Source organism: Nymphaea colorata, chromosome 1, assembly GCF_008831285.2.
Source record: "Nymphaea colorata isolate Beijing-Zhang1983 chromosome 1, ASM883128v2, whole genome shotgun sequence".
NCBI lineage: Eukaryota > Viridiplantae > Streptophyta > Magnoliopsida > Nymphaeales > Nymphaeaceae > Nymphaea > Nymphaea colorata.
The window spans coordinates 16737206-16749810 of record NC_045138.2 but is presented as its reverse complement, the minus strand read 5'-3'; the positions used below and the strand labels follow the sequence as shown (position 1 = coordinate 16749810).

The 12605-nt window shown below is 36.9% G+C and overlaps 1 protein-coding gene and 1 long non-coding RNA gene across 4 annotated transcripts; one reads left to right on the top strand and one right to left on the bottom strand.

The window, feature by feature from the left end:
* Positions 1 to 1323: 1323 nt before the first annotated feature.
* Positions 1324 to 2141, top strand: LOC126410689 (uncharacterized). Its single transcript, XR_007575182.1, has 2 exons — positions 1324 to 1555; positions 1706 to 2141. It is a non-coding gene; the product is annotated as an uncharacterized LOC126410689 (long non-coding RNA).
* A 3656-nt stretch (positions 2142 to 5797) lies between these two features.
* On the bottom strand, positions 5798 to 11033 carry LOC116247840 (uncharacterized). 3 transcript variants are annotated; one of them, XM_050075903.1, is made up of 7 exons: positions 10874 to 11012; positions 9695 to 9956; positions 9308 to 9484; positions 7021 to 7089; positions 6712 to 6787; positions 6552 to 6616; positions 5798 to 6157 (listed from the first exon to the last, which is right to left on the bottom strand). In XM_050075903.1, the coding sequence occupies exons 3-7, from the start codon at positions 9464 to 9466 to the stop codon at positions 6077 to 6079; spliced, it is 450 nt and encodes a 149-aa protein (XP_049931860.1). In that variant the 5' UTR covers positions 9467 to 9484; positions 9695 to 9956; positions 10874 to 11012; the 3' UTR covers positions 5798 to 6076. The 3 variants fall into 3 exon arrangements, 2 of the variants coding, with proteins under 2 accessions (XP_049931860.1, XP_031476064.1); XM_031620204.2 differs by lacking the exon at positions 9695 to 9956 and having other exon boundaries at positions 10874 to 11033; XR_004170919.2 differs by lacking the exon at positions 9695 to 9956 and having other exon boundaries at positions 6090 to 6157; positions 6692 to 6787; positions 10874 to 11033.
* Positions 11034 to 12605: the final 1572 nt, after the last annotated feature.

The window sequence follows — 12605 nt, the reverse complement described above, 5'->3', positions numbered from 1 at the left end:
GATAGAATGACTGAAGAGCGGTAATCAATCAACCTGAATGGCAAAATGAAAATTTTTTGATGTTAAAGGGCGTGATTGTCTTTCTTTTACTGCGTTGTTAAGGAAGCGGCAGACGGCGGTTTCTTCGTGCGTTACGCCGTAAATAAAGCTTTAAACCGCCTTTTCAATGGAAGCCACGTGTTTTGATTCTTGCCTTTTTAATGGGAGCCACGTGTCTCTATTCTTTAGGTCCTGCACTTTTTTAGTGACATTTAATTGCATATGTGAATTCAGAAAGTTTTAAAGATGAAATAAAAACTTTATTAAAGAAAGTGGGAAATTGCGTTTCCCAAACACGCCAAAGGTACCCATGTACAATTGTTTAAAAAAATAAATTATTTAGCTAATTAATAGGTCAGTCCAGTTAATCGAGCAACTTTGTACATGAAGATGGGTAATTGAAGTAGACAGCGTTGTTTCCTCTTAAATATTAAATAATTGATCAAATTATCAAATCCCACACCCTTTCTTGATCAATATCTACTTTATTAAAAAAAAAATGATGAGCTGCTGATTCAGCCAATCGTTACCAAATTTAATTTAATGGGTTTTGAATAGGTAAAATTATACAAAGATTTTATTCATAAAAATGAAAAAAAATATTAAAATAAGCAGCAATGTAGCAAGTTGTTAAATTGTTGAGATATCGTGACTTCAGTTGTGCATAATCACAAAAATTGCTCTATCTTTTGAAGATGAAAATTATTTCATCATACTACTGGAATTTAAATTTAAAGACTTGGATGCTCGAGATTGGTGGAATTAATTAATGAGGTTGCCTTTTCTAAATTAACGCATGCTTTTATTTATTGATTGATGTACAAAATTAATTTTTCTTTTTGTTGGCATAAGATAAGAGATGAGAGTGTGAAAGCTGGCTTCCTTCTATGACCCTAGGATTCTAAATAGTGGCCACTTCGATATTCCTTCCTTTTTCAATTGGTTGCATGTGGGAAGCTCCCCTATCACATGATAAAGCACTTTTAGGGGTGTTTGATGATGTCAAAATTGTGAAATTACATAATTAAAATTTTCATTTTAATTATCAAACAAAAAATTTTGATTCTATAATTATAGTTAATTCATGAATCATTTTAGGACTCATTAATGAGTGGAATTAGGGTTATAGAATTTTATAATTTTTTTTCGTTTGAAAACTCATGCCATGATGTTTTATTTCATCAATTTCGTCATTTAAAATTTTAAAATCACAATTTCATTTTAATTTTAAAACCAAGATTAGGCCCCAAAAAAATGACAAAAACCCAGCCCGTTGGCCGGTTCCCTAACCAGATCGAGCCGGGCCGATGAAGTATAGGGCTTGGGCTGTAATCCCGCGGGACGCCCTCCAACCCACCACCCACCACTGGCGGATTTTCTTCCCCAACTCGTTTCTCTTTCCTGCGCTGCAAAAATTTTTTACATGCCTTGTCAAGAGGCTTCCAACATTGCTTGTCCGTGTCCGAGGCTATTAGGGATCGGCGGCGGCAGATTCGGGCGATCGTGCACTCCTCCGGTAAGTGCTTTTTCCTCCTTCATGTGTTGCTTTGTAGGAAGCTGGAGAGCCAGACGGCCGTTCACCATTGATGTTAATGGAATGGGAGGCCACTGGGCTATCCCCACTACAGCAAGTTTGGGCGTGAACCTTCATTTTTAATGAAAAAAGGCACAGGCAGCATATGTCGGCAATCAGGCACGGAAGGGAGGGTTTGAGAGGGAGAGAAAGGGAGCGGGCGCCGGACATTTTTGATCGAGCAATGAGCGGAAGCTTCGAGAGGGGGAGCAAGGGAGAGGATGTGGATTTAGGGGGTTTGAAGCGAGGGATTGGAAGAGATTGATCGGCAGGCGAAGGAGAACCAGCAATATCCTTGTCCTTGACAAGGTCAGCAGAAGTAAGGTGATGCCGAGGCAGCGAGAATGACGGTCGTTGAAACAATGAAAAACCCTAACCTTTTTTTTTTTTTAGTTAGCCGGACTTTTCGGACCGTCGACGCTTACATTAAGGCGGGGCCGACCCTGCTGCGGCCTGGCCGGGTGCCCAATCAAATGTACATCACTCTTTTGGAGTTAAACGTTGAATCAACGAGTTATATTCTCAATTATCTACCGATAATCTCATATCATCCTTCCTTAGGCCCCGTTTGATGTGGAGGTTTCTTCCAAGAAGAAAATGCAACATAAGTGTACAGTAAGGAAAAATTTACTTTTGTATAGTAAGGAAAAATTTACTTTTTTAAAAATCTAGTTCATGTTTGATGGCCTATAATTTTTGAAAAAAAACATTCTTGTTTAGAGGACACAAAAAAAAATTTGTGGACAAAATTTTTGACCTTGCAATGAACTATTTGACCGTTGTGTTTAATTATATGCTATGTCACTTGGGTACTGGTATAAGTATTGGTACGGGTACGAGAAAATAAATATTGGTACAGCGTTTTTGAAATTCATGACACGTGTATGGTGTAAATTTTATGCAATAAAGTTAATTTTTTAATTAAAAAAATTATAAACTGGTTTTGCTAATTTTGGCAAACTGGTTTTGAAAAGAGATGAATAGCCAATTTTCTTTTAAGATGTGGTGGAATTAGTGCTTTCTTCCAATTAAAAATAAAAATTCAAGGAATTCAAATCAACCGCCAGAAGAAGTAAAAGTATCTACTATTTACTTTTTACTTTTTTCCCTTTTCTTTTCAGAGACTATAATACTTATGTTCCCCATTACCACAACTACGAATAGCATTTAACTTTTTCTACCAATGAAGAAAATCATGAAAATAATGCCCAAACATGCAACTCAATCTCAAAGAGAAAAGTGAAAACACCAAAACAAAATCTACAACAAACCAACATCGCATTACATTTTCTGGCTCAGATGTAGTGTTTGTCATCTCATATACTTTATTTTAGAAGAGCCATGATAAAAAAAAAACAAGTTATATCGGCAAAGAATCACTAATTGGTATAGAAAACATCTTAAAATCAGGTAACTCACAAAACAATAGAAAAGGTTAAACGAAAAAAACAAAAAGAACAATATCCAGATCCAAACGTACCATCGCATACCGCCGAACGTGGAGACTCGTCAAACGATTTTAGGTTTTATTTTTTTTGGACATTAACTTGGTTTGCATTTGGTTTCTACCATAAACCAGATCCAAACATACCACCGCCTACCAGCGTACTGATACCGATACGTGGGTCCAAGAGACGTACCGCAGCGACATAGGGTAAACTTTTTTATAAAAACGTGAGAAAGCAAAAGTGTTTCGACGCTGCCTAATTCAAGTGCAAAATCCAAGGGGCCGTCCTTTAGGCAATGTTTGATTGCGTCGGATTTTATATTCCAAATTGCTTTAATCTGCACTAGGTAGAACGCACAACTTTGCTTTGTTTGGTTGGAGGGAAAGGAATGGATGGAAAGGAAGGGAATGGGAAGGAAAGGGAAAGGAAGGGAAGAGAAATGAATAGAATGGAAAGGAATAGAAAGAATTGATTAAAAAGTTTGTTTGGATAGAAAAGGAAAGGAAAGGAATAGAATTAAAAAAAAAACTAAATAGCACATATATTTAGAAAGGAGAGAAATAAAAGGAGGGGTAGTGTGGAAATAAAAAACTCTTCCACTTACCTTTTTTTCATTTCCTTTCCAATCCGTTCGATTTGGGAGGGAATGGATTTATACTAAACAATCCCTTCATTTCCTTTCATTTCCCTCCCCTTGCAGCCAAACATATTTTGTCCATTTTCCTCATTTCTAATTAGCCAACCAAACAAAAGAAGATTGCTCAATCCCTCACTTTCCTTCCATTTCCCTCATACCAAACATGCCCTTAAGCAAACAGTGGACTTTACAATCATTAGTTTGAGATCCGTGTCTAACTTTAAATCTATAGTTAGCGGACTCACATGGGGGCTAATATCTGCAATTTTGGACGCCAGCTTATAGAAATTATCATCTTATTTATGCATTGATGTCTCATTATTATTATTTTTTCCTAAGTTATATACAGGTGCCCCGTAAACTTAAAAATTTAAAATATTAATACCTCCTAGTCTATCAAATATGGCCTTAAGCCATTTAGACTCAAAAAGCTTAAGCTCTTGAAGAAACTCACAATAAGGTTTCCCCGATAGGCATAGTACACTTGGTTGGGCCCGATGTTTGATTGCATCGGATTTTTTTGGTTGGGCGACCCATTCGAAACCTGGTTTTGTAAAAACTGTTTTTTTTTTCTTCAAACCCAATTTTGATTAGACTTGGGCATCACACCAGGTATCCAACAAGTACCCAGTACCCAACCGATCAGGCTAGAGTCGGTTTGATGGGAGCTCGATTCGGTCCGATAACTTTTAAATATTATTTTTATTTTATTAATAATATATGCTATATAATTAAAAATATATATTTATATTTAAAAAATATTTTCTTCCGATCAGAACCACCATGAAAAAAGTTTCAAATTTTTTCCAGTTGACCCCTTAACAAGGACAGAAAATAAGAAAAACTACACATTTTTTTAATTTCTTGTTTGATGGGAATTTACACTTTCTGATTGTCCAAGTTCGTCAAGTATAATTCTTCCATTCTTATTCCATGGGGTGTTTGATTACTCTAGATCTTAGATCTGAAAGTCTGATTTAACAAGACCCGTTGCAAAGTTTACAAATCCATGGTATGATTCTTACACCTTTCAAACGGAGGGTCCAATCCTCAAATCTCAGCTGATTTCAGGCCTAACATTGTGTAATCAAACGCCTCTGAGTTAAAAATCCATCAATCCATCTTCAACTTGTTCCATACAACTCACGTAAAGAAAGAAAAGGAGTTCCTCAAACTCAAAGTACCAAGTCCACCGACTAACCTTTACAGCTGATTAACCAAATCTCGACATAGGTTTGCCATTGTTGCAACAGCACCATATCTAATTCTCTCTGCTATTTCACGCTTTCGTTTTAAATACTTCTTTATCATTCAAAACAGAACCACACAAAGAGGCTATTTCTTAATGCATCATCTGTTCTATAACACTGCTGACCTATGTGACATGGACACGACAATCTAGGTCAAGTACCGGTGTCGACACGCGGATGCCGACATTCCGACACGGCCTTTCATAACCCGATTTCTGTTTAAACCCTCGACGACTTACGTCTTACCCTTTACCTTCGACGACTTGCAGCGACAGCAATTCGGCAATGGCGGGCGACGGCGATGGCAACGAGCTCCAGCGATTGACGGCGAGCTCCGGCGATCGATGGTTTTCCTTGCTGATTTGAAAATATTTTCGTTTGAAGATTGGACGGTTAATGATCTTATTCTTCCATGCTATTTGCGATATTTTTTTTTTGTTTGATTTGGGGATTTTGCCTTCGTGTTTGCATTCTTTATACTGTCAATTTATACTGTCATGTTTATACTGTTAGTTTGTTAGATTTGGCCGATTTGGGGATTTTGCCTATGTGCAATATTTTCTTGCAAATTTATTCAGAAATAAATCTGGACTGCATGTTTATACTGTCAGTTTGTTATATTGTTTTATTTCATAATTTTTATGTTCATTATATGTTTTTTGCATCTTTTTATTATGTTTAATGTAGTAGGACTTTCTTTCTTTATGAGTTATGACTTATGAGATTGGTGATGAAAAAACAATGTTTTGTATGAGATTCTCATGTTTTTTTTTTATTATCATTTTTAATTTTTTTGAATATAATATTCACCGTGTCCGCGTATCCTAAATTTTGAAAAATGCTGTCCCCGTACCCGTGCCAGAGCTGAAAGCCTTATATACATAATCAAGGAAAGGTGCTAAGACAAAAGCTAGGCTTCATCAAATCACCGACCTATCTTGTATAAGTAAGAACAGTTGTATCAATACTAATCAAATTACAAAGACTGCAGAAGGCAGCACAAGTAATCAGGATCATGCCCGCCCAGAATACTTACTAATTGCAAATGTTGGCTACATGACTTAGCTGGACCAATCATAACAAGGATTCCAGCTCAAAAAGCCTCATCAACAAGGTTAGTTGCTACATGTCAGCTAGCAACACTCCCAGATTTTGGCTTTATATAACCTAGGCTTTTGAGCTTCTGGAGCAGCAATCTCTCTGCATCAGCCTGCAAAACATGGACATCATGAACTAGGATGGCAACATGTTGCACCAACACAACTACCCAAGATGACGTCCGCATGTGAACTTAAAATATGGAAATGATACTTCTTTGTTGGAGCCCAGCAAAAACTTGTGTGTATATATATATATATATATATATATATATATATATAGAGAGAGAGAGAGAGAGAGAGAGAGAGAGAGAACCAGTCATTTTACACAAAAGATGAGTAATTTGTTCAGCCATGTGGAGAGAGTTGTCACAGAAGGCCGTCAAGCTGTTCTTTCAACAGAGTTTGCGAACTAGTTTGTGTTAACCGCAGCTTATAGACATTCACTACACATGCATGTGAATTTGCACAAACATGCAACAAAAGAGAGAAAGAAAGAGAGAGAACCTCAATCATTGGGCAATTCTTGGGAATATTGCAAGCCAGCACTATATTGAGGCCTGTTTTTATGACTGAAAGTAGAACATTCAAACTGAATTAGATGACCCCAAGAAGAGGTAGAAATACCAGCTTATTCATGATCGTACCAGCTTATTCATGGTCGTACCTAGGCGGCGAGAAATACTAAGACCAGTATTGTCAGCTGCCCCACCTAGTATTGAAGCAACAGTTACCTCATTTCTCTGGATAAGAACATAAAATAGCATCAATAAGACAATAACCATATCAAAAGTACAACATACTTAGGAATCCAGAGGAGCATAATGGTTGTTCAGGTGCTCCATTTTCTTTCCGACTGTCCAACAGTCCAGATTACTGTTTATCAGATCAATCAACAAATTATACACATGCTTGCACACATGACACACGTATAAAGCCTCAAAACACACAAGCCTCACATATGCATTTTACTTACGGGGCGTGTTGGTGCAGCAGCATATAAATGACCAAGTTTGGAAGAATTGCAGCCAATCCACACATAAATCTACCCATTCAGAGAAAAAGGAATTAGTAATTGTCTAGGTCCTCATCAAGTTTCTTGGAACGTGAGGAACCGATATCTTAAAAGCAACTAAGAAATATTTCAACAATAAAAAGAGAATGCATCATATTCCAGATAAAAGCAGCCCATTAGAGTGTAATTTTAAAAGCAATTAACTTCTCTTCTTAGTGTGTTGGTTGAGGTGAAAGGGTTTCTATGTCCCATATTGCCACTTATTTTTCTATTTCTTTTCCTTTTTTTTTTCTTCTTTTTCTCACTGCTTTGTACAGGCTCGATCTGTTAGTTCCGCCTGAATGCACCTTTTTTATGGGCCTATGGCATATGCTGACCATGGCCATGTAGCAGTTTTAACTACATAGCTTATCTATCCAGCTTTTTATGTGTAGAACCTCAACTCCAACCTGACAGAAGTTCTCCAAGGAACTTAAAGGTCATTCTCTGTCTACATTCAGTTCTTGATATGATGCCAGGTCACATGACTTTAAATATCCTGACATTTTTTACTTTTTCCAAAAACTGGCTTAACAAACCCCACCAACACTAATTGTTACTGCATCTAAGTTTAGTATAAAATATGTGGGAATATCATCGTGAGTTATGGGGAAGTGGGAGGAAAGAGAGAACCAAGCTAGATCAGGGGACTGGTTATTAGACGTGTTGGATCATAGGTGGATTTAAGTGAACATTTATGTCGCACAGGTGTGTGATTCAGTTGCAAGTGCAGGTGCAGCTGCTTTATTTTTCATAAACACATGGGTGCAGCCGCTCTGAGGATAAGTACGTTTATATATCTATATATATTTATGAACATAATAGAATTATCTACAAACAATAAAAGCAACAAAATTGTTTATAAGTAATAAAAATAACAATTAAATCAAACTATGATTTTTATCAATGATTCAGTGGAAAAGAAAGCAATTTGTTTGTTGTTGAGCCACGCCCGAGCTGCATCCAAGCTGCATCTGACAGGACCCAGGTGCGGCAACCTTTTAGAAGAGTCCATCTTACTTAGGTGAACATTAATAAGGGACATTAATTCTAGCACATTAACTAAAATTAGTTAGCTCTTAGTTACCAGGAAACCTGCTTCACTTTTTTAGGTTTTAAAAATTCACTAATCTGCCTTTGTTTCAACACTTTCCTGAATTCCATCATCTATGCTAGTGTAATATTTTTCAAAATGTTTGTTTCCCAGCTTTGCTTCATGTACTGCTTCCTGCATCCTTTTAATTTACTAGTAACTATGGGTTGGACCTTCCTTCACTAATTAAAGGTACTCACCATTCTAAATCCGGTACTGACCATTCTGAATCCAAAGATTCTTCAGGAGGACAGACACAGTTTCAATTCTGAATTGTCATTGGAAAGGATATGAACAATAGCAAGTGCCCACCGTTCACAATGAAGACCCCCCTGTCACATAACTCATCAGAGTCCTCCATGCAAATGATCACATGGAATAATGTTATTGTGGAACCCATTAAATTGATGGTACGGTCCACAAATGTTGTCAAATGGCTGATAGAGAGAAAGATAAAGAGGAATTAGGGATATGAGGGAATAATATTCCTATTTGTAGCCCATGAAGGGGTGTCTCACGAAAGCTAATCAACATAACCTCTTTTACAATATTTAACACTATAAAGGCACAATTTTTTGGTTTTTTATCCTGCTGATTTTGCAAGCCTTTAGCGGTTCTTATGATCCTATGGCACAAGAACAGAAAGCGACAAGATAAACAAAAATAGAATACCATGTGATTCTTCAACACAACTTTATGAAAATAAATATTCTTCAAGCCCATGAATGTTCACATGGTTTGCATGGAGGCAAAGATTTTATAAGATACAACCAAAATATATATGCCCTAAATTGAATTAGCTTCCCTTACCAAACTTCATATATGGCAATACCTTGGAAAATTGGAATCCTTCGTCTTTATTGCAAAAAAATCACCCGAATATACAGAATTTACTAACAACTACCTTTCTTCAACTTAATTACCAAGTCCAAAAAGCTATACTCAACAGCAAAAGGTCCTCAAAATTGAGATGCAACCCAATTTGCCCAAATTGCTAGAACGATATCATGACAAGAAACAAACATCAATTTATTTGACCATCTCTCAAATTTTTATTGACAATATATATAAGAAAAAAAATAACAAAAGATATGACAACATGTTCAAGAAAGTTACCTGCCTAGGTAACTGTATAATCTGAAAATGGAGTGTCATATCCTTCAGATCTTCTGTAAAAGTGGTGACTTGCATGTTGTGCTGTATTGAACTACTTAAGGACTCACTTGACTGACCAGCAATAGTCTTACAGTCTTCAACACTCTCCTTGTGCGCCATAGCAAGCCTATCCAACTTCTGTTAATGCACAAGTTACAAATATCAACATGGGCTGCAGGATGTGGAGAAGAAAGCTTGATGTGATGATGCCAATTCAAAATAAGTAGAACAACATATCATGGATCAGATTTTGTGACGATTCAAAAATGCAAGAGTCAACAAAACCCAGCTTATGTGAATGCTCCATAAAATGCTTCACAGAGATTAAGGTATATAGATGAGAAGCACATGGCAATAGCTAATTAAGTGCACAGTTCAAGCCAAAATGCCCAGTTCCACAGCATGTCGATGATGGGATCCCCTGCCATGAACTCCTTTGGTGCTACATGTGCCCATTAGACAGCTCAGAAATGTTCAGAGTTTGATCATAGATAAACAGAGAATGGTTTCTAAGTCTCCAGGGCAATCAGGTGTTTGCATTTGCAAAACCAAAAGGAATTCACTAGGACCATGACCCAGCCTGCAGAGGTGTCTCAAGGAGCCCCACGACCTGTACAAAGGGGAAAGATGGAGGAGTCTTCAGAAGAATATAAGCAAGCTATCTATCAAGGAGATCCATCAAAGAAGTTCCTACAGTCTCCTTGTACAGCCTCCTTGAGGTATATTTCTTTTTTCCTCGTTCACAGATTAGCAGAAGCGTGCACATACTTTTAAAACCATAAAACCAACCCCTTGATTGAGTGACTTTCTCAATCTGGAGATGGATATTGGATGATTTCCTACAACGCATTATAAATGGAACTGCCAAGGATCGTTCTAACAACCAAGCGTGAACAAAAACTGAGGGCTTATATTCTAGAAGAGAAACAAAGACGAAGCCCTCAAGGGCTCGATTATACGCATTCTTTTGTAAACTTGTTTGCCAGAAGATCTCATGCATTTTGAAGATTCCACGTACTGTGCTAAAAGTATCATAGAAATATTGAAAGACGAAAGGAAAACTAGATAACTAGAAGAGGGTTTCTAATTTTGTTCAATATCATGACAAGAAAGTCGTCAAAACAATCTTAACGTACCTGCCACACAGCATGAAAATGATTTTTCATCTATAAACACATGAGTTAAAGGCAGTTGACATTGGAAGATGATATTCTTTTTGGTTTATTTTAAATTCCCACCATTTCTTTTCAAGACCCTGCTTTTGTTAGACAATGAAGTCGATTAATGCAGCTATGCAACTTCAGTCGCAGCGTTCAGAAGCGATCTACTGTCCACTACACAACACTCCCACTACAAGAAATTCAACCATATATGATGGCAAAAGAAAAATAAGACAGAGAAAATTCTCCCAACTAACAAGCTCTCACGCACCCAAATGCAGAAAGGATCGAGTACTCGACTAAATTTTTAGGAATCAACACTTCATAAAAAAAATGGGGGGAAGGAGAAGTGGAGGGGAAGATCAACCTCTTGAAGAACACTCGAAAAGTTGACTTCTCCAGGCCCGACTAGGTCAGGTAGCTCTCTGAACGTCACGCGACCGAAAACGCACCAAAAACAAAAATTATCTTTTCGTCTCCGAGGCAGACGACGACATGGTCGCCGGCTCATCTACTACAGAAGGGCAGCGGGCGGGGGGTTTCTTGAGTGTTGTTTTTCCAAACCGGCGCTGGACTTGAAGGAAAATGGCAAATATAGGCCTACGGTATTCCTATTGACAAATCAGTCCTCTGTTTATAAATTTGAGAAATTACGAATGCACGCTTAAGTTTATGAAATAATTTTTCCAGTTTTTAGTAAATGCCAAGTGCTAAAATATGCTTAAAAATACTATTTTATCATTATGATAGCGAAAACCTCAGAAGGAATGAGAGTCGTAGATCAGGTCTTTGTATTTGGGATCTTTATTGACCTTTAGTGCATTTTTTATTATTACTAATATCGTTTTATATATTAACTGACAGGCATAGTATTGGACGGTCACCAGAGCAATATGGATCCAAATGAATCTTGAAACTTTCTTGTTTTTGATAAACTTTAATATACTTAAACTAAGTTTAATTGTGTTGAAGTAAAAGAAAGACAAAACAAGCCTGAACGGCCTACTCCAGGCCTACCGCGGTGACATATTTATATGTCTAGAATTTTGAAAAACATATAAACAAAAAAATCAAATATATATAAAAAAAAAACTGAGCATGTTCTTGTCTGATCAACATCCATATGCCCAATGAGTTTTGGAAATCCACTCCAATAATGAAAAAAAGAAGAAAAAAAAAAATCAGATCCATCAATGGGGCATCCTCATTCCAAGAAATTTTTTAAAGAGAAGAATCTACTTTGTTTCCCTTCTTTTCTTACTTTGAGCTTTGTCTCCTTCAAATGCCGGTGCTACTCTGTTGCGTTGATGGACCCATACTTCACCATTGGCCATAAATAAGCCTTGCAGCTATGATTTTCTATAAATTTAGCCGAAAGCAGCCCTTTTCATGTGTTTTTGGTTTGAAATGGCAATGACATACAAAATAATTAGCAGCCTGTCCCAGAGTAAAGGTAGTGCTGAACTTTTCTTTGGAGTTTGGATGTACCTTATCAAGCAAGTCCAAGGAGAATAGGAGATATAACTGACAAAAAAAAAAGGAAACTGAATTCCTTACTCACATATGTTCGCATTGTTTTAGTGACCCGTATGTTTCTTTGTGGTGAATTATTTACAGCACACTCATTGTGAAGCTATGATGTCATTCTCAAAATCTTGCTCAGTTTGAAAATACTGTGACTTTTTATTGTATTTTCAGTAGGATATCGTTGTGATTTTTGTCATGTTACCCAAACACTAAAACCAAAACCAAGTTTCAAAACTCATTAAAAAATGATTTTTAAAAAACCAGATTTTCGCAAAAACCATTTTTTAAAATGATTCATCCAAACACGACCTTAATGTCGAGCACTTTTTGCTGCCCGTTACTTTTTTTTAAAAGCTCGTACAATGTTTTCTTCCCTTTTACAATCAATGGGTTTTGTTAATAGATGGAATTGTAGCTCCATGCAAATCCAAAACGTGAAATAAAATGCTTGGAACAACAGTTCCAAGTAATGACACGAGGTGTCGGTATTTGGAACCTGAAACTTTTATTCAGAGGATGAAAACCCCCTTCAACTTTGTAGCGGTCGCAGGGCTGGTGGCTGGACAGTCTTG